At 44.5% G+C, this 22,236-nt stretch overlaps 4 protein-coding genes across 5 annotated transcripts; 3 read left to right on the forward strand and 1 right to left on the reverse strand.

Moving 5' to 3' along the window:
• Positions 1–295: 295 nt before the first annotated feature.
• LOC118405475 lies at positions 296–8,485 on the forward strand. Its single transcript, XM_035804978.1, has 12 exons — positions 296–485; positions 921–1,024; positions 1,935–2,002; positions 2,309–2,465; positions 3,004–3,132; positions 3,759–3,945; positions 4,711–4,856; positions 5,341–5,508; positions 5,988–6,256; positions 6,648–6,753; positions 7,749–7,864; positions 8,335–8,485. The coding sequence occupies exons 1-12, from the start codon at positions 377–379 to the stop codon at positions 8,483–8,485; spliced, it is 1,710 nt and encodes a 569-aa protein (XP_035660871.1). The 5' UTR covers positions 296–376.
• Positions 8,486–8,939: 454 nt separating this feature from the next.
• LOC118405963 lies at positions 8,940–10,948 on the forward strand. 2 transcript variants are annotated; one of them, XR_004829970.1, is made up of 3 exons: positions 8,940–8,961; positions 9,870–9,993; positions 10,496–10,948. XR_004829970.1 is itself a non-coding variant. In XM_035805815.1 (3 exons), the coding sequence occupies exons 1-3, from the start codon at positions 9,260–9,262 to the stop codon at positions 10,667–10,669; spliced, it is 360 nt and encodes a 119-aa protein (XP_035661708.1). In that variant the 5' UTR covers positions 9,257–9,259; the 3' UTR covers positions 10,670–10,948. The 2 variants fall into 2 exon arrangements, 1 of the variants encoding a protein (XP_035661708.1); XM_035805815.1 differs by lacking the exon at positions 8,940–8,961 and adding an exon at positions 9,257–9,321.
• Positions 10,949–11,321: 373 nt separating this feature from the next.
• Positions 11,322–15,036, reverse strand: LOC118406211. Its single transcript, XM_035806113.1, has 5 exons — positions 14,623–15,036; positions 13,974–14,065; positions 13,253–13,339; positions 12,438–12,519; positions 11,322–11,573 (listed from the first exon to the last, which is right to left on the reverse strand). Exons 1-5 carry the CDS (start codon positions 15,008–15,010, stop codon positions 11,407–11,409), a joined length of 816 nt encoding a protein of 271 aa, XP_035662006.1. The 5' UTR covers positions 15,011–15,036; the 3' UTR covers positions 11,322–11,406.
• A 2,276-nt stretch (positions 15,037–17,312) lies between these two features.
• Positions 17,313–18,414, forward strand: LOC118405476. The gene is made up of 2 exons (XM_035804979.1): positions 17,313–17,886; positions 18,008–18,414. Exons 1-2 carry the CDS (start codon positions 17,313–17,315, stop codon positions 18,412–18,414), a joined length of 981 nt encoding a protein of 326 aa, XP_035660872.1.
• The last annotated feature ends 3,822 nt before the right edge of the window (positions 18,415–22,236 follow it).

Here is a 22,236-nt window from a genome sequence, read left to right on the forward strand (position 1 = left end):
CTTGTCCAGAAGAATTTCCCAGCATTATGAACCTGTTAATAATGTACATGACGTCTACCTTCTCGGTCAAGATCTAAAAGTGAAATATAAGCTTTTCATTGAATTTAACTGGTTCCAGATCATTTTCACTTTGTACAAAGTGTGGTGTCCAAACAATGCGAGATATTATCATGTTAGAAACGGTTTGTTGTGTTTCAATTTTCTTATTCTGGAACAAACGCCATACTATTGTAGGGTAAGATACCACAAAACAATCGAGTCCAATCGTCAGCGATACGATTGTTCTAGAACGTCAGAATGAGTCGCTGCATAGATACCGTTCGAACAACACCAGCATTCACCACTGGAAGTTTGCCTCGGAAGAAGAGGACATAAAATGACGGGCTCCACAAATGTGTCACTAAAGAGGAGGAGCACTCTAACAGGAGAAAAGATCAAGGATCATCATCATCATCCGCACCATCATCATCATCACCATCATGGAGGTAAGGTTATTACAAAAGTAGGTCGGGCACAAAATAGGTCGTCGCAGTACTAGTTCTTGAAAAGCCATAGAAAGTTTTCTGTGCACGTCAGCGAGTCGGAAACTGTGGTGGATAGTAGAGGAATATGTAAGTTTTGAGACTGTACGGGTTACGATGTTTGTTTGGCTTGGTAGAATTTCGCGCACGAATCCGGTTCCCGCTACGTCTAAAGAATGTTAAATGTAAGAATTAAAATGTATACCTAGATACTTACACAAATTATGCCCATGAATATTATGTTGACGTGTTGTGTTTTTTTTTATCTCTTTTATATCATTCTTTTCCCTCCCGAAAACTGCACGGCCGGGTCCGGTTTGGAAATGTGACCCAATAAGCCTTAGATATCTTGGTTGTTGTGAATTAAGAACCAAATCAAATCAGCTCTATCCGTTCCAGCCCACCACGTGGACTCCGCTACGGTCCTGGCTACAAACATCACCAACTTCGTCCGCAAGAACGCCCCGTCATGCACCGCGTCAGAGCCCGCCGGTCGCGAAAAGGTACCCGTATTGTTTCGACCGCCCAAACATTTGGTAGTTTTAGATTAATCGATAGATCAATAGATCAGCTATATTTGAAGTGGTGAGATTATAGAATTACTATTATTGACCTTATCGTCTCTCCACGTTTTATTGCTTATTGAATGATTGTTAATTGGGCTGTGATGCGTTTAATTTTTTCAACAAAATGTGATGATAATATAGGTTGTTTATTTGCAAATACACGCCCGAAGGCTAATTGCATATAGTCTTAAGGGCTAAGATCTGAATAGTGTGATACATAAAACTAGTGTCTAATCAGCTATATGATACAAGGAACAATTAATTGAACAATACGATATGAGCAGAATTTTACATAATTGTATCTCGTCTGTCAGTAAATTTTAGATTACGCCATGTCCTAAACTAACCAATATGTAATGTCTTTGTAAGAATTCAGAGTTCAGTCTTAGGGCTGCGAGTTGTTCAATAGCAATAGACCATTATATTATCCGTGAATAGGTTCATCAGGTTGGTAGGTCACTGAATAAAGAGACTTTTAATAAAGCTGATTGTACATAATTATGTAAATACATGTACTTACGTTTTGTGACTGCATCTGAACTGTGAGCAGCGACTAGTCTCCAAGCAGGCATGAGACAGTATCATAAGCTGGGGAAGGAGTTTAGCTGGCAGAGGAGTAAGTTGGTCACGCGTGGCCAATTTACTCCTTCCCCAGCTTATGATATTGTCTTATGCCATGCAAGATCTGCTTGGAGATTAAGCAGCATCGCCTGTCCTGCAGTGGACCAGTCGGAATTGCCCTGAAGAAGGTGACAGTCGGTCATGCACCGAAACGTCGGTGGGAATAAAGCATTGATTGTATAAAAAGAGTCTCCTTCTTCACCATTATATTATATTACCATATAAGGTTGAGCAGCGCACCAGCCGGATGTACGTCAGCACCCGCCCGGAGGGCATGTGGGAACGTCACTTCCGGTTAGTACTCATCTGTCATTTTATGGATGGACTTTCATAAAAGATAGACTGTGTTGATGTGAAACCCGTTGGAAGTCCGACGAAGTACTATGTTATACATTTTGCTTAGGCTAAGTTCGAGTTTAGGCTCCGCAGCCGGCTTGCTTTGAACGTCTTTTTAGGCGTTTTGGTTGTCTTTTCTTTTAGCTAACAGAACCGCACAAAGCAGCCGCAAAATGAGCGTACATATAGTATGCCGTAATCAAATGGACCAGTCTTTCTTTCTTTTCACTCCTTCTTTCAAACATTTTTTTCTCCTACAACAAGCCGTCGCCAGAAGCAGCTGCATCAGGGGTTCTTCAGTGTGGCGCACCGCCCGTACCAGGCTATGGGCGACCTGAAGCTAGATCCCCGCCTTCTGGTCACTCAAGCCCTCAACCTGCCCGTACAAGCCAAGCTCCCGCCTATCAGGCGAACTGTCAAGGTTTGTGTTTTTTGTTTCTTTATTTGTTTGCTTTGCATTTTTAGTAAACCGCCTTAAGGCGTAACACAGCAGGTTTGTACTGAACAATACAAGCTGCATATCCGGACAGATTTGCCGTTGATCCACTCACACGGGACTCCTACTGTTTTCGAACCCAGAATCGAACACCCTGCCGATTGCGCCAACAACCCCATGACAAACTTTTTTTTTGCAACTCATGAAATGATTTCAACACAGTAGTGCTGTGCTCAAAACAGCCTTCATCCAGAGAAATTGCTACCATCATCTTTCGCGAAACATAATTTAAGATATGACACATGAATTGTCATCGATTTTAAAAAGGATAGAAACGACATTGCGGTTTGGCGAACATTTAACTGTGTGAAGGAATTTATAAAGAGCATTGTTATGAAGGATTGTGGCTTGATACAGGAAGGAGCTTATGTGTCTTTTCAGATCTGCATTTCGGAAGTGTACGATGGTTGGAATTGATTAATGTTCTTCCAGTTGCTACATTCCATACGTTTTATCTTCCTAGCCGGACACATCTTCCCCCGATGGCCCTGGCGGGACAGGAGATGTCCCGCTAATGTTGGGGACGGAAACGTTGAAGACCGCCAAGGACTGGCGAGAAAAGGACGCGAGGACACCTGCCGACTTTCACCAGGTTTGCAGCAGGGTGTATGAGGGGGTCTAGAAATTAAATAGACGAGTTTAATCTAAGTATGAAAGTTCATCTGTGTTAATTAACCGCATTTTGGAGCAAACTAAAACAACAGGGAAAAGGTGTGAAAGAAGCTGTGTACATTTGAGCACACCGTCCGACGTTGAACAGAAACGGGGGCTGACATAGGTTATCTGGGCACCTACGACTCGCTGCTACAGTCACGTGTCTTTGACGTCATGTCCCGAAAGCTGCAGAAGACGGGTCATTTCCGTGAACAAGACTCATGGGAAATTTGTCAAACCCATCGCATGTCAAGATCATAAGATACAAAGACCGAAAGTTCTGCTGCAGTACCGGTGTGTGGGGTGTGTGTGTGTGTACAAACTCGACCTTGGTCATTGTCTTTCCAAGAGCAACCCACAGACCAAATATCAACACCATCAGTTCAGAGGTTCTTAAGGTTTGCTGACCTAACATATCTGGAAACACAGCGACACACACAAAGTCACACACGCACACGTACGCGCCCTCACACACGCACATTCACCACACTGACAGGAAATACAATACCTCCATATTTTACGGGGGGTAACAATCCTGGTTTACTACTCACGCTCCTGTGCTAGGTCCAAGAGGAGATACGGGAGAGCCAGAACCTCATGCGGGCTGTTGCTGCGGGGAAACCGTTCAAGGAGATGGTGCAGATGATGCAGGCCATGCGCGCACGTAAGGGCTCCCTCATGGAGGACCCCAGCAAGAGGAGGCCGTCCACGGGCGGCTGTGCGGAGGTCCCGGTCACAGAGATGCTTTCGGGTCGGTAGAATTTGACCTGTACACCAGATTTATTTGAAGGGCTTGAAATACATTTTTGGATGTGTACGGTATATACAATCTACCTTCGGAGAGCTAATGCTAACGTTACACGTCTAATGATGGTCACAATTGGGCAAGGGGCCCTGCCGGGGCAGTTCGCGGGCTGTCAGTTCGGCTCTTTCAGGCGGTACACCTGCCTGGACGCCCTGCGGCTACTGGGTTATATTTGGGCCCGGCCGGGCCCCGGATTTTTCTTAAGTCGGAATTAAAATCAACCCGGGACCTGGCGACAAATAGACACCATGATTTACCCGTGAAAATACCGAGAGTTACCTCCGCGGTATCCGGCAGTCCAACCGATCCTGTCTAACGCCATATCGAACAAATAGAACCCCCTATTCTGTTTTGGTCACCAAAGCATAGCCTGAATGGACCGATCCCAAAACTCCGCCCCCTGTTCGATCATGGTTCTATTTCGAACACCTCCGTCAAAAATAGCAATTTCTGTCCCGCTGGAACAGTTTTTGGCGGAGGTGTTCGAAACAGAATAGTGGGTTCTATATGTTCGATATTGCGTTCGACAGGATCGGTCCATGACGGTCCATTCCCTGGCAGCGTTTGGCATTCAAAAGTAACGCTGCTCTTTCTGGTCTAATCACGTATCTTTCTAGCCTCGCAATACCTAACAACTTCTCCGGATAGCTCCATAACAACGTGTCTCCATATGGTCTGAGTACAGCGTGTCGTCTATCATGCCTGTTACAGGTCTACCCGAACCGACCCATCACGACAGCTCCGTGGAGCTCCTGCGCGCAGAGCGGACCCGGAAAGCTTTCCTGGAGAAACTCAGGAACATTCTCCTGATCATCAGGTGTTTGTACAATCTGAGGAGCAAGGACCTCAAGTCAAAGGTCAGTTTTCGGTCAAAGGTTAAAGTTAACATAGAAGTCAAAGGTCAAATCTAACCTAGAAGTGGGGGTTATTGATTATTATCATATTTTGTATTCCTATAGTCCATGATCGGAGTTTAAACTTTCCACACACTCAAAGAATGTTTAACCGACGCTTTGGCTTTCTTCAGGAACATTGACCAGTTCAATTCTGTCACGTGACGTTATAGAAACATGACGTCACGTAGTAGGACAAGCCTCAGTGAAGGAACATTAACTATTCTCTTGGCAAAGTACTTAAATTACTAGTACAGTAGAAGCCAGTTTATTGCACAACGGATTATCGCACACTTCTGTTAACCGCATGGAATCCCAACCCGGTGCAGTCCAACTTTTTAATAGCATTGTTGCACCACCCGGATAATTGCACGAAATACGCTGGCAAATGGGGTGTGCAATTAACTGGCTTCTACTGTATCTGTTTCTTCTTTTCCACCAATGACAGACCCCGCTCTCGCACGAAGCTGTGAAAGCCCTGCTGAAGAAAGAGGTGCCGACAGACGGGCATGGCCGTCCCATGTTACCCCTGCGGCACGTGGCCACTCCCGGCATGCACCACGGCCACTACACGCCCTCGGAGCGCTCCGAATCTGCGGAGACTGTGGACGGGCAGGTAGGGAGTAGTCTCCAAGCAGATCCTACGGTGCCGCCGCATATCCTACAGTCACGGCCATGTTCACGGCCACATATAGTAAAATCCTTGTCAACACAACCAGTGTAACGTCCAACGTTTCGATGTCTGTCAGACACCCATCATCAGGGTTAGAATGACTCTGTCTGTTTCTTGCTGCTACTTATACATTTTTGTATATAGCCGATGTAGGTGGCGCTGCAGCAGCGAGAATGCCGTCCCAAACGTGACTCAGTTTGTATGCCCCCTCATCTCTGTTCATGACCGGAGCCGTTCTCCTGATCCAAACAGCCTCTGTTATCCAGCAAGTTCGTCTGTCAAATTTGTCTCCCTATCGATGATGTAACTGATGATGGTGCCTGACAGACATCGAAACGTTGGTTATGTTTACAAGAACTTTACTATTACCATGCTGATGATATTATTTATTGGGTTAATGAACATGTCTGACTTCCCGGTAGTTCCACCTGCATCACCGCCGCCGCCGCATGTCCTACGGTCACGGTCACGGCCACGGCCACGGCAGATTGTCCTCTCGCAGCACCCGTAAGTTTAGCACAAGCCAGCGGCGGCAAGATCAAAGAGTGGAGACTTGGGAGGACCTTCTGACCGTGGACCCTGGAGCACAGAAACCGGTGGTGATGCCCAACCTCTTCTCGGTTCTCGGTCACATTCACGAAAATTCAGAAGAGCAGAAGTCAGCTGGTGGCGAGTCTCACAAACGTAACAAGTAAGTTATCGTGGGACACGGTGGTAGGGGATGTCTGTGCTTGCGTATGTGCATGTGTGGATGTGTGTGTATGTTTGTGTGTGCCTGTGTTTGTGTGCGTATATGTATGTATGCAAGTATGTGTGTGTGTGTGTGTGCGTATGTGTGTGTATGTTTGTGCGTATGTGTATGAGAGTGTGAATGTTTGTGCTTGTGTGCTTGCTTGCGCAAGTGAATGTTGACTGTTAATGTGTGTGCTTGTGATTGTTACAGTGCACGCGTGTGTATATACATAAACAATTAATACTTTTGTGTTGACAATTTCCATCACCTAAGGTATTCTCTAACCTATAAATACGGCGGGTAAGAATACTGTCAAGTATTAGAAACACGCTTCCACTCACCATTTCAGACGAACCACTCACGGACCGAGCCACACTGCAGAACAGGACAAGGAGAAGTTGGGTGAGAAGCTTCCCCCATGGATGAGTGTGGGGACCCTGGAAAGGGCCATTAAGGTGAATATGAATGATTTATTACAAATTCATGCCTACATTTTCTATGATAGGTTGATTCGATGATCTTAGTAGGAAGAGTTTAGAATGAAAAGCTTGGTATGATTTCGGACACTCTCTCATATACTTAAATGTAAGTTCATCTGTGACGGTATATCCGTACACAAAATAAAGCGCTTACCAACAAGCTTATCAATCAGTCCACTGATCCTTATCAAGTTGAAATGACCCAAAGCCTATGTCAAGCGTCCAGACCAGAATTGTGACGTCAGCAATGGATCAAAGGTGCTTGGAAGTCGGTATCGGCCCCCGACACGGATGAGAATAGTCTGTTTCTTTCGGCATCGAATCGGGAACATTCACAAATGAAACGTGTCTCATTTTCCACTGCATCTAGACCACCATAGCAACACTGAACCATGACATGTGTCTCATTTTCCACTGCATGAAGACCACCATAGCAACACTGAACCATGACATGTGTCTCATTTTCCACTGCATGAAGACCACCATAGCAACACTGAACCATGACATGTGTCTCATTTTTCCACTGCATCTAGACCACCATACATGTAGCAACACTGAACCATGACATGTGCCTCATTTTCCACGGCATCTAGACCACCATAGCAACACTGAACCATGACATGTGTCTCATTTTGCACCGCATCTAGACCACCATAGCAACACTGAATCATGACATGTGTCTCATTTTCCACCGCATCTAGACCACCATAGCAACACTGAACCATGACATGTGTCTCATTTTCCACTGCATCTAGACCACCATAGCAACACTGAACCATGACATGTGCCTCATTTTCCACGGCATCTAGACCACCATAGCAACACTGAACCATGACATGTGTCTCATTTTGCACCGCATCTAGACCACCATAGCAACACTTAACCATGACATGTGTCTCATTTTCCACCGCATCTAGACCACCATAGCAACACTGAACCATGACATGTGTCTCATTTTCCACTGCATCTAGACCACCATAGCAACACTGAACCATGGGAAACCTGACTGCGTCTTGACCGCTATTAAGAAGGACTTTCTGAAGGTCAAGAACAAACTCGGGATAGATTTGGCCGAAGATTTGGACAGGTTTGTATCTTAAGTTTGAATATAACGAATGGTTCGTGACGAGAGGTAATGCATTTTTATCATTTTTTTTACTCTAAAGGGAAAAGCAGACAGAGAAAGTAACATTGAATAGATACAGGTAGAGTCAATTTCACTTCTTTCCTGCTAAAAATTTATGTAGACTTTCAATGCTTGCATTACGTCAGAAATGGAAGCAGAAATGATTACATTAATGAAAAAAGAGACAGAACAATAATTGTAACAGACTTAAATAAATACAAACATAGAAACAATTCGAAGTTGTTACTCTGAGAGTGTAAGGCAACCTCCGTCGACAGAGTATTGTAGTCGGTCTATGTCTTGAGTGTCCGCACCTATATCTCTATGTTCCGTTTGCCGCAGTCGTATGTGGTTTGGCATGTCGTGCGCGATTATGCACTTTTTTCGGTAGCTGTTGTTATAATCGAGGTTTTTGTTTCTTCTCCAACCAGGCTGAACAAGTACAAATGCGAGGTGTTCGCCAACAAGTTCCTGTGCCTGCGACTGGGCCCGCTGTTCCAGGAGAACCTGGAGGACATGAGGTGGAGAGGGGTGGCGCTGGCACGCGCTAGCGACGCCGACGTGCTGCCGTCCAAATGGTGAAGCTTGTTTTTGTTTATGTGTTTGTTTGTTTGTTTATATCCTTATCTGGAGGAGATGAGGTGGAGAGGGGTCGCGCTGTCACGCGCTAGCGACGCCGACGTGCTGCCGTCCAAATGGTGAAGCTTGTTTTTGTTTATGTGTTTGTTTGTTTGTTTATATCCTTATCTGGAGGAGATGAGGTGGAGAGGGGTCGCGCTGTCACGCGCTAGCGACGCCGACGTGCTGCCGTCCAAATGGTGAAGCTTGTTTTTGTTTATGTGTTTGTTTGTTTGTTTATATCCTTATCTGGAGGAGATGAGGTGGAGAGGGGTCGCGCTGTCACGCGCTAGCGACACGGACGTGCTGCCGTCCAAATGGTGAAGCTTGTTTTTGTTTATGTGTTTGTTTGTTTGTTTATATCCTTATCTGGAGGAGATGAGGTGGAGAGGGGTCGCGCTGTCACGCGCTAGCGACGCCGACGTGCTGCCGTCCAAATGGTGAAGCTTGTTTTTGTTTATGTGTTTGTTTGTTTGTTTATATCCTTATCTGGAGGAGATGAGGTGGAGAGGGGTCGCGCTGTCACGCGCTAGCGACACGGACGTGCTGCCGTCCAAATGGTGAAGCTTGTTTTTGTTTATGTGTTTGTTTGTTTGTTTATATCCTTATCTGGAGGAGATGAGGTGGAGAGGGGTCGCGCTGTCACGCGCTAGCGACGCCGACGTGCTGCCATCCAAATGGTGAAGCTTGTTTTTGTTTATGTGTTTGTTTGTTTGTTTATATCCTTATCTGGAGGAGATGAGGTGGAGAGGGGTCGCGCTGTCACGCGCTAGCGACACGGACGTGCTGCCGTCCAAATGGTGAAGCAACAAGCTTGTTTTTGTTTATTTGTATGTATGTATGTTTGTTTGTTTGTTGTCATCCTTATGCACTGCCGTCCAAATGGTGAGTCAAGAAGATTGTGTGATTTTCTTTGTTTATGTCCTTATGGTGTAACACACCAGGTTTGTACTGAACAGCACAAGCTGCATATCCGGACAGACTTAATTGATCCAATCACATATACACCAGGAAGGGCTCCTGCTCTTTTCGATAAGTGTGGTGGGTTCTTTTACATGCTCGAGGCGTGGCTCTCTTCAAACACGGGACCTCAATTTAACGCCCTAGCTGAAGCTTGGCACTCATTTTCACCTGAAGTGAGGAGATCCATATAAAGTGCCTTTCAAAAGGGCACACATCGGAGCACATCAGGGTACGTGAACACATGACCTCTGGGCTTGGAGGCAAACACCTTTCCTTTTCACGGATGGTGCGGGAGAAGAAGGATCAAGAAGGAGTGGAGTCGGTAGTTTGTGTGGCAGGTGATGGGCAATCTTGACGCTGATTTTACCAACCCCACGTGTTGCAGGTATGCCAGTCTGAAGACAGAGTGTGAAGAGGTGGCCGTCCAGTTTGCTAACGAGCTGAACAAAGTGCTGACAAAGCTGGCCATGTTCTCATTGGAGGATGCGAAGAATATTCCAAACGCGATGGTGAGATGCTTTTACGCTTTAGGCGAAAGTTTAACTCTAAATCCCAGGTGAAAGTTTAAGTCCTTCCTCCAAATGATGCATAGGTCAGCAAGTCTACGAAAACCTCGCCTTCCGCACTGGTGTCTAAACGGTCTCAGCACTGGTTTTCTAGTGCTGAATGTTCGTCAGCACTCGGTTTCCAGTGCTGAAGCAGGCGTTTCCAGTGCTGAGAGGGCGTCAGCACTGGAAAACCAGTGCTGACGAACATTCAGCACTGGAAATCCAGTGCTGAAGCCATATACAGCACTGGATTCCAGTGCTGAAAAAGGAGGGTGAGGTTTTCGTAGTTTTTCCATAGGGCATCGCCCATCTCCGTTTGTGTTGCCCTGGGCCACACAGCTTGGCGTGCGGGTGCAACTATTTTACTCTGAAGATCAGTGTGTGCAATTTTAAATTTGGTATGACCTGGCCGGTGATCGTAGTCAAAACTTCATTGACTGTTTCAATTGTATTTTTTCCCAAGGAAAAGCTGTGCCTTCTAGTGATGTCCCTCCCTGCGGACATCGTTAGCTCGAAGACCATGCAGGAAGCGCTGTTCTTTGTCGTGGAGCGCATGTTAGACGGACATGGGGAGCTGTTAGCACACTGGTTCCAACAACGGAAGCCATCATTGGTGTTCAACATTGGCACAGGCTGAATGGTGGCCAATCAGCTGTACTGTAACATATCTCCGGTTCCAACAACGGAAACCGTCATTGGTGTTTAACTTTGGCACAGGCTGAGTGGCAGCCAATCAGCAGTACCGTAACATATCCCTGGTTTCAACAACGGAAGCCGTCATTGGTGTTTAACTTTGGCACAGGCTGAGTGGCAGCCAATCAGCAGTACCGTAACATATCCCTAGAGACACAACTCTCAATGATAAACCAAGGATTTTACATTTTTCATTGCCATCTTTATTAAAGTATTTCTCTCATCTAAGTTTTATATAATTACATTGTGTGTACATTCATAGCACTTATCAAGCATCAATTTGATACGTTTGTGCCTTAACTGCCAACATAGAACATAGATAAACTGAATGGGGGGAAAAAGGGGGAAGGCTGTATTGAACAGTTGACAACTTTTACAGCCAGTACTACTTTACTCTTCTGTTTGTAGCATTTCAAACTGATCGGACAATGTGAAAGGGTCAGCTTTTACAGCCGGCAATACTTTACTCTTCTGTTTGTAGCATTTCAAACTGATCGGACAATGTGAAAGGGTCAGCTTTTACAGCCGGTATTACTTTACTTTTCTGTTTGTAACATTTCAAACTGATCGGGCAATGTGAAAGGGTCAGCTTTTACAGCCGGCACTACTTTACTCTTCTGTTTGTAACATTTCAAACTGATCGGACAATGTGAAAGGGTCAGTTTTACGACTGGCACTACTTTACTCTTCTGTTTGTAGTATTTCAAACTGATCAGACAGTGCGAAAGGGAAGTTCAGGAAACTGATGTCGCGTGTTTGGTCGTCGTACTCCGATCCGAGCGTCCAGAGTTTTTCCAGCTCGTACTTCTCACGAGTCTCGGGGAGCATCATGTGCAGCGCTATGTTACCTGCAAAACGATGGAGGGACTGTCACAAAGCGTCAATCTTTTACACCAAACAAAATCTATTTTGACACAATCTTTAACACATTTAGAGCTCATCTGTAGCAGTCAGAACATCTATCAAGAAGGATATTTAAGGGGTTAAGGATATCCTAATGCAAGGAAATAGCAAATTCAATGAAAGGAGGATTTTTAACACCCGTAGTGAGGCTTTACAGTGAATATCTCTTTATCCATATTGTTTGGTATAGTGATATCATTGCCTTAGGAAGAACAACATCTGTTCTGAATCCTACTTTCCTTTTGAAACATTTACACCAAGGGATGCATACTCAGGGCTCGAAATACTTTTTCCTGCATACCTGCCCTGATGTAGGTAACATTGAAAATTTCCTGCACCAGACAGACTTTACCTGCACCACTCTGAATTTAGGAAGTATGGATCATACTGAAATTGTTCAGTAACCATTATTCTATACTTAATAGGTGGTAACAGTCAATGCAGCTAATTACAATCCACATGCACCTACACCATAGGATATTTATGTATAAAACCCAGTACATAGACCAGTGCAGGTTAGGTGCAGGTAGACACCAGAAATACCTGCACAGCTCCAATTTTACCTGCACTAACCTGCTTATGCAGGTGGTATTTCGAGCCCTGATACTACTAGCCTGAGCACTATACTCTGTAGTGACTGCTGGCTAAATTGAGCCAGCGGTCACTTACAGAAGATGGTACTCAGTGGTTTAGCAAGCAAAAAAATTGAGCCAGCGGTCACTACAGAGGATGGTACTCAGGTTAGCATACTACACTGTACAAAGAAATTACAGTAATGATATATCTTTATTGTTTCCCGTAAGACATACCCAGGTCAATGGCCATCCAGTCATCACAGTCCGCTCCTTCTACTGTCACAAACTTGTCCCTGGCACCTTTCCGGTCTTTATGCTGTACAAGGAAAGCAATGAAACATTTACCACAAGAATGCTGAATCACAAGGTATAGCTTAAAGGTCACCAAAACATCAGTCAATAAAATCTCGTTTGTGTTACTTGTGCTTGTGCCGCTAAGGGAGCGGTCACTAGTGCATATGTACACACAACTCTGTATGAGTTGCATATTGGCATTCATTTTGGTTTAGGTAAAGTTTCCAAGGAAGATGTTGTATTTTACAAATGTACTTTGACTTTTACAATGCAGCTTGGTTATCAAACCAGAGATCAAACACAAATTTTTGGCCGCAAACTTTACCAAAACCAAGAAAAAAATGTACATATGGAACTCTTACGGATTTGCATACATGTATAGGCACTTGCATAACTGGTCCCTAAGAAAATATCAATCAAGATACTATTCGAATTTTCCCCTGCCATGCTCAAGCTCCTTACTCAGTTTCACATCAAAACACCTTAGCCAAGGTCTGTCAGTGCCAGTCAAAGCTGAAGTGAAAGGATACGACGACTGCAATTCCTGTACTTTTATGTTCACGTTTTTCACAGTGACGACTGTAACATGAACTTATCATTACATATAACAAATAATTCATCTTGGTGACGATAGCAAATATTTTGTTCACTGTGAACATTTAGATCTGAGAACAAGCTAAACTTTCTCAGACCGTGAAAGTTTGGTACCGAGAAGACAATTAAGTGAAGTACAACTTATTCAGAGTTAAACATACCAGACTTATGACATACTGTGCAATGGACTTCAGATGTCTGGTGGAGGAACCGCTCACAATAACCAGGAAATCCACATACTGCAGGGACTGTATAGAAGGAGAGTGAACAATATAAACAAACAAACAAACAAACAGAGAGGACAAACAGATGGTCAACAAATACTAGGAAGCTTTAATGGGCATTTTGCTCACTTATCACTGTTTTGGGGATAGCAAACTCAAATGATAAGTGATACTTGTATGCTGATAACGTATTTAACGTTGCACATGTGCCCAATACACCCTGTCTTAACATCAATATTACTTCAAGAATCAACAGAGTAAGATTTTTGTTTCTATATTATGAGCTTAGTATAAGATATTAGATTAAGAAACGTTATGTAGAAATACTAATCTATAATGTAATATTAGTGTAATAAGCCCTTTCACAGATATCAGAACGCACGTGTGGCGACAGGAAGTCTAGGTAATATGTTAAAGTTCAAGGTCTTGAAAAAGAAAACAGTCCTTGTCTCGACCATTGTTTCCATTTGCCTAACAATGTCCAGACGGGTTTTGTTTACTTTTTGTGGGACTTTACCTTTGACATATTACGTAAAATTCCTGTGGCCGCACATGCGCCCTGATCTCTGTAAGAGGGTTTATGAGATTAAGTATGTAGAAATACTAATGCGATATTTAGCGCAATACACTATACTTAATATTTGAATATGAGACTTACCACAGGCACTTTGATAACACAGATATCCTTGGCGTTTTCTCCCCGTAACTCCTCCACAAGTTCATCAATGGTGAACACCCCCTTCAGCCTGGCTGTGGAGCAGACGGGGAACACAATCATCAATGTTGCATAACGAGAGACATGTGTAACATTATAATGTAACATTACATGGCCATACAGTCATAGATATAGCTTTGTCCAAGCAGACGCGTCAACCATCTATCTATCAACCGGTCAGTTCACTCCTAGGCCAGAAACTGCTAGCCTGATTAAATCTCGCTTATAGCAGGCCGCCCAACATGCCTGGTTACAGCCTTGTCCCTGGACAGCGGAGTTTGTGTTATACAGACTGAATAACTGCTACTAGGATTTTATTCCTTACTTGGCAAAACCCCAATATTACTATTCGGCCAACCCTCAGTCTGCAGTCAGTAAATACATTAAGTCTTGCCTCTTGGGGTCTCCAGAGGATGTAATCCATATGAAAAAGCAAGTCTGTGTGGTTTAACATAAATCAGAAGCTATAGCTAGTACTCCAATCTCTATCCAAGGTGGTTTTAACCTCCTTATTCTATCCAAGGAGGTTAACATTTAAAAAATCAAGATTTTTAACCTTGCTCTTTCTATATACCGTTACAGTGATACGCACCCTCCCTTTCTCGTGGTCTCCCTGTGACTGCTTCTGCTTCATAGCTGGATCCCCCAGTTCTATCAGATCCGTATGACGTGAAAAGTCTGTGGTTAATACTTCTGTATGGACTCCATCCAACGTATAACAATCCCGTGTTCTGAAGACCAAGTCTTCTTTCGTCCAAGTCCAGCTGCGGCGAGCTCCAACGGTGACACAGGTTTCGCGAAAGTTTCGCGTCACTTTTTGAACAGATAGTCGGCCAATTTTCAGTTCTATGATAGCGACATACAGCACTTGTACACACCCGATTGCACATTCTAGAAGAAATTACAGAAGAACGAGAAAGAAAGCGTTTGAAAGACATGATGCCGAGGAACGACCCTGTTTTGCAGCACATGGCAGCCATTGCTGTTACCTTTGACCTAGAATGGCACAGTCGATTTGCCCAAAGGGGGTGTGGAGTGAAAGGCTATTCCAGACCATCGTGAAACTTCATTGACCCGCAAGGTTTATAAATATAGCCGTAATATAGCGGGGTAAAAATGAAGACTTACGTATGGTGGAATATGAGTTACAAATACGTTTATATAGGATAACCAAAATAAATCTCTGGCTAAACGTCACTATCTTTTCCTAATTTCTCCGAAGCCGCTGAATCTTTGATGAATGCCTGTGTAAAAGTAGCTGTGTAGAGACGACAGATGTGACACCAAAATTTTATTAGAATTCAGCATTATACATCAGAAACATTGCCATTGAATATAACGCTACATACAAACATTATCTTCTTGGCGAAAATAACTACTCTCCCAGGACTGGGAACTGACTGGCTTTCTTATCATATAACGTTACAGAGCATGCGCCGATTGAACTAACTGTGACTTTCTTCTCATATACAGAGCATGCGCCGATTGACTGACAGAAAACGGTGCATTTGACAAGGAGCGCACAGTCTTCCCAACAAACCGTCTGTTTGAAGAGTATCAATAACTACCGATCACTTATGACGTCACTTGCCTTACCTAAACAGCACAGTGCGATGCAGTACTGTAAGTGCAGAAATATTCGCGGTGGATTAATGTTCGCGGTTTTCGCGGTGACCACTTCACTGCGAACTTAAACCCACCGCGAACATTTTTCTATCATGGTGTATATTAGACTGCACTCTATGGTGTTACCGCGAACTTAAATCCACCGCGAAAAGTCCCTTTTCCCACGTCTTTTATCTCTGAAATTCGTTGAATAATCTTTCGAACCCCGCAGTGCCCCAAGTGCAGTGAGATACCACCTTAAGGTAATAGGTAACATATCATAACGTTACCTTCGACCGGCGGCCCGTTGCCTCTGTCGGCGAACATTAGATCGCTCAACTAGTCAAACATGGCGTGGCGATGTTGTAAAACAATGTAAGTACATGTATATTTATTAATTTAGATTGCACAAGTTGTTGACCGTGAATACAACAAATGGTTCGTTCGCATTCGTCGCAGGCCATTGTACGATTAATTTTCGAGCAGGCTGTGATAGAACCAACCACTGACAAGGCTCAGACACAGCCTAACAAGATACCGCAATATTTTACAAGGTACCAATATCCCAAGGAAGGCGTATGTATGACGATCGTACGTCGCTAAAGCCGAGTTTTACGTCCTTGCAGGTAACTGGGCACAGCTAGCTGCCGGATAAGTGACATAACAGACCACGGTTGAGTTGTAAATTATGTAAGAGCGCGATCACACAGGTCGTGCGATCGTCGTGCGATCGCCAACTTCGGGCATTTTGGGGGACACAAATGTACGTCTTCTGCAAAGTTCAACTGTCTTGGTACACAAAATGCTGAAAGTATGGGTTTTTAGTGCCGTGCTTGTATGTTTGTTGGACAGTACACGTAGACCATACCTATAATAGGAAAGGGCTGTAAAAACCATTAAGGTTACTGTGTTTCTTACCTAGGGCTCAAAGTCCACGCTGTGGCTAACGTTGTTGCCAACCAAAATATCATATCTTCCCGAATATGAAGAAAATGGTGGCAAAGTGGTCTTGCACGGATGTGTTTGGAGCGTTGTCTTACAATATGAAGGTTCTGGGACAAGGTAGTATGTTGTTTTATAAAAACGGCAATTTAATCGTTTTCATCACTTGACCCAGTTGACTGAGTGCTTAAGTTCTACTCTCCAAGCAGAGGCTTTTGGCTCCGACTGTTTATACCCCCCTCACATTAGGCGCGATTCGATCGGACTTTGAGTCTGCGAGCTCTAAATTACGAGGAGGCATGACCCTGACGGGAAGGGGGAACTCTGCCATTTCTTCGTCGGCATCAGGGTCATGCCTCCTCGTAAATTAGAGCTCGCAGACTCGTCGTCCGCTCGAATCGCGCCTAATGTGAGGGGGGTATTATAACGCGTCTTAGGCGTTTATTGTGAGGTTTTCTATTTTGATTGTCCCCATTTACTTCATGTTCGCCGAACAAACTAGAAGAAGAAAAAAACGCCTTAAACACATCAAAACCATCCCGAGCCGAACCTCTGCTCGGAGAGTACTAAAGTTCTAGGATCTAACATCGGCCTTGTGCCATACTTGTGTGTAATAATATTAATCATATCTTGTCTTTTTAAAAATCTCATTCAGATTTTAAGTTCATACATTTTATTTATCTAGGAGACGAACCCATCGCCTTTCCTACTACAATAGCTGACAGAAGAAAAACCATGCCAGGTGACCAACAAGAAGCCGTGACGCTGCCCTGGTCGTGGTGGGTGCGTCTCAAGATCAGCGACTTCCTCGTCATCGCTGTCGTCATCACTCCTGCCGTCAACCTGTTCTGGCGTGGCACGTGGAACGTGCTGGAAGAGTCCCTACCAGGAGACGCTGGCAGCCGCGCTTGGTTGTCTCTCGCGATCGGCAGCCCGGCCCTTCTTCTAGCCGGGCTGCTACAACACCCCTTCCGCCGGCTGGGGGTACGGGTACAGGGGAAGAGCATGCTTGGGTACCATGTTCTCGGCATGCTGTATTCGTACGTTATCGCGTTTGCCTCTGTGTCACAGTGGCGGGGGTTCTGGAACCTTCCAGACTACTACATACCACAAATGGCTACCCCCTCCGGGTACGGACTTAGGACCATTCTAGGCTTCGTTGCCATGGTAATTTTGCGAACCGTTCTTCTAGGAGGAGGATGTCCGCGGTCGGTTTCTGTCGACTTCGATCCCGATCCGTCCGAGTCGATCTCCGATTTCACACGAACAAAGCCGAACGCTTTTCGTGGCGGTTCGTCCTGGACGTCAGGTTCTCGCTGTGGGCCTGCGACTTTGCCACAGTCCAATACTGGGCAGGGCTCTGGGGTTCCTTGACGTTGTGCTTTTTCCTGACAACCCCTGCTTTTCCTACTGGCTGTCGGTCGGTATAGGTTACGGGGTTTACGTGCTCGCGACGTTCGCACAATATCCTGTGAGCGCGCTCTCAAAACATCTCCAAGGTACCGACAAAGAGTTCTGGAAAAGGCTGGCGCTCGAGGACGTCTATCTGTTAATAGTAAACAGCGGCGTGGTCAACATTTGGAGAGGAGTATGGAGCGTGTACGACTGTTACATCCTCCCTGAGCAGCCTAAACTCAGCGCCTGGCTGACTCACGGGGGCGGAGCGGCGGTCTGCTTCCTGGTGTTTGCAGGGAGGAGTCTTTCCAACGGCGGGGGAATCGGCGTGTCTATAGACGGGGAAGCAGACGACGGGACGGCCGTCCTGAACGGCAGTTACCTGCAGGCTGGCCCGAACGAGACCGCCAGGCGCGTTGACTTAGATGTCTCTACAAATTAACAAGTTCAAAAAGTCTTTTTATGATGATAGTCTTGTGCGGTTATAGCCTGAGTACCAAACGAAAGGATTGAGCCAGCGGTATGCAAATCCGTAAGAGTTCCATATGTATATTTTTTTGGTTTAGGTAAAGTTTGCGGCAAAAAAAGACTCAGGCTAGTGCGGTTAAGATTTTGACAACCGAAAATGCTATGAAACTTTTTTGGGGGTGACGCCTCGCGGGCGGAGGCTTTTTGATTTATATTTTTATATTCTGAGATCTTGTACTTCAAACTGAATATAAGATGATAAACGAGTAAAAGAACAGAATTTCGTCTTCGAAACGTAACTTATTATTTAACACCAACTTACCTTGTTGATTATATCGTAATAGAAAGAATATTGACACAACAAAAGTACAGCTACTTCTGCAACGTCTGAGGTAAGCATAGAAACATAATGTAAATAGTGCTAGGGGTATCGCCATATGTGTCCATCATAGTATGGACTCTTTGAAGTTTATTATATAACACAGGTATCGTCTAGGTGGTGAATTATGGTCTTAGTGAATAAAAAACAACAACAAGGTTTCTGGCTGTCTTTCTCTTCTGTTTTTCAGTCAATGTAACCCTTACTTTACATTTGACATCTTGTTATCTACACATATGTAAGGACTAAGGTAACACAAATATGGAACATAACATCAGGCAGAGTTTAAAAACAAACTCAAAGCCGATCGACCTTCGAAGTCCAAACGTTGCCCCCTCCCACGTTAGACAAATATCATTAAACACACATCATCAGGAGCACCAACAGATCTTATTTACATTGTAAAGTTCCAAGCTCTCTTTAAGAGGGCAAACATTGATGACAAACTTCACGCCTTCTCGCAAAGCCAAGCCAGGAACACACACACAAAGACACACAGACACACAGACACACACACACACACACACAAGCACACACAAACACACACGCACACACACAAAGGCACACACAAACGTACACATACATACAAATACACACACGTGCACATGCGCGCGTGCACACACAGATACACACACAAGAACACACACACATACACACAAGCACACACACACACACACAAATACACACGTGTTGTGCAGTCTACAAAATATTGACTGACTGGTCGGCGATCTTTGGTCGCCCTAACACGGCTCTATAGATTAGAAACAAACACGTGAGCGGCTCGTGGCCTCTGTACCAGGTACGACGTACAGGTATTTGGTTCTACCATGTGATATTTGTGTACGTCATGGGGTCATGTCAGTCCAACGGTTGTAGATTCTGTTCTACAATACCTTTATTATTAGTCACCTCAAGGGCAGCACTGTTCAGCCTTTACGGTCTGTATATTGAAGACCGTTCACTGTGAGTACATTCTGTTAATCATACGTTAAGATAAAAACCGTAGGAATGTTATGTAGTAGTATTAATATGACCATACGGGATATCGCACGTTGACATGGTTCACTCGTAATATATTTACGCTTGCCGACGTTGTCCATGAAAGCTGTCGGACATTCTACGTTCGTATCAGGAAAGAACTTAAGCTGTAATTCATGCTTGTTGTGCATGAATGGTGTTTGAATGATAGAATATAGAGGTACATGTACTCTCAGTCACAGTGTCGGTACCAACTTGCACATGACCCTGGTTAAATTTTAACACGCCATGCTACGCGTACGGTGAATAGCTTCATTCTATTTTAAGTAACAAATAGTAAGTAAACCATGGCATTCTAAAGTCGCCCGGGCCAGACTCTATTGCTAATTCATAGCTACTCTTGTCTGTGTGGAGAGGGGACAGTCGTGCGAGTGTTTGTGACGTCATTGACCCAAGGACGTTCTATATAACGTCCTTGCTTGCCCTTAAAACTTTCTTTTGTGGCCAAATTGTCCTTGTCTGTTAGTCCTATCGTATTTTATGGAAACCCCCAAAGATGTATAACGTTAACAACCCCCAAAACACACACATTCTGATGTTTTAGATGATCCCACCATCGGGGGTATTCTAACATGTAGCGTTATCAAAGAGAACTGTTTATTTGGGTGTACTCTGACCTTTGGGCGTTTTCATCCAATAATGATTTTAGGACATAAAGGTTGCTTAACTAAATCAACAATGTTCGAGTAATTAAGACGCTTGTATTGGGACGGATAAAATCATTACCATGGGTTGGGTACCCGGCCCGGGGTTACTCGCACAAATAGTTTTTTACCCGTCCAAAAAAACGGCCCTGAAAAAATTCAGTGGACCGTATTTTTGACCGATAAGAAAATGAACAGATTATACCGCAGGCGTTCACGTGTTTTAGGGCTTACCGGTCCAAGAAAATAACAAGAATGAAGTAGGAGTGTTGACTGTTGATAGTCATTTCTACAGTCAAACTCCCTTTGTTAACAGAGGCAATTGGTGTTGTTAACATGAAGATAAGATTTCAAAACGCCAGTGGGAGTCGGATACTCCGTCAAACAGATTCCTATGCAGCGAAATGGACCATTGCTTTGAGTATCATATATGCTACAGATCTTGTGCTCGTGGCAAATGAACTTCACACGACTTTCTTCACTCCACGCAGGTGTAAAAATGGGTACCTGATTTCGGTTGGGGAGGTAAAAAGCCGTCTGAGTAGAGGGATGGGCTCCACCTCCCAATACCGTGCCCTAGACATAGTGGATCACAACCCACTGCTCCTAGTAACACAAACACAAACTCCGCTGCCCAGGGCTGTAACTGGCCCCTCCCTACGAAGGACCATTGGGACAAAACCTGTTTTAGCGAATGAGCTGTGTGCTCACAGCGAAGGGGCTGCATGCTCGGCGAATGAGCTGTGTGCTCACAGCGAATGGGCTGCGTGCTCGGCGAAGGAGCTGTGTGCTGACAGCAAATGGGCTGTGTGCTCGGGGAAGGAGCTGTGTGCTCACAGCGAATGGGCTGTGTGCTCAGCGAAGTACCTGTGTGCTCACAGCGAAAGAGCTGTGTGCTCACAGCAAAGGGGCTGCATGCTCGGCGAAGGATCATGTGCTCACAACAAAGGGCTGTGTGCACCAGGCTGAAGTTGGCCGCCGATTGGTAGCCGCCGATCCAGCCGCCGATTCGTCATTAGACAAAACATAGGATCCCATTCAGACGCCCATTCGAAGAAACTGAAAATTCCTAATTTCATAGGGAATTGTCTAGGGGATTGGTGCAAAAATTGTTCAAATTATGGTTAAAGCATGAAACTTGGCATATGTGTTCAGTACAAAAATGGAAACAAGTCTAGGGGTGGAGCCAAAAGAAGCCAGATCTAGATTTTACATGGCAACTGTTGCTAGGCTTTTATGAAAAACCTGTTGTATTTTACAGCATATTGAGGGGAACTGATTTTAAAAAAACAAAACAGACTTTATGTACCTTTGATGCAGTGTACACTGGATCTATAATGTGGTACTTCTCTCCACATTTTGTGCAAAAACTTCCCCTATACCAAATCACCCAAATTACTACATGTAATTTATTCGTCTGTCACATAATGAAATTAAGAAGTTCATACTATTTTAAGGTAGAAAAAAGGTTCAAGTCAGCATCATAACAAAGTACACCGTGAAAGAGGTTTCAAGAGTCCAAAATTTGAGTTCACATTTCTCATATTCTGCTGCAACACGACAATAGATATAAGCATGGCTGAAAAGGTTGTGCAGTGAAGTATAATTATACCGATTTTTCTTGTTGGACCTGTCCGGTAAAACCGGACGTAAAACAGTGGACCTGATGTTGGACCGATTCGAAAATGAACTAATTATACTGACAGGCGTCCACATGTTTGGGGCTTACATGTCG

This window comes from Branchiostoma floridae, chromosome 18, assembly GCF_000003815.2.
Source record: "Branchiostoma floridae strain S238N-H82 chromosome 18, Bfl_VNyyK, whole genome shotgun sequence".
In the NCBI taxonomy this organism is placed as follows: domain Eukaryota; kingdom Metazoa; phylum Chordata; class Leptocardii; order Amphioxiformes; family Branchiostomatidae; genus Branchiostoma; species Branchiostoma floridae.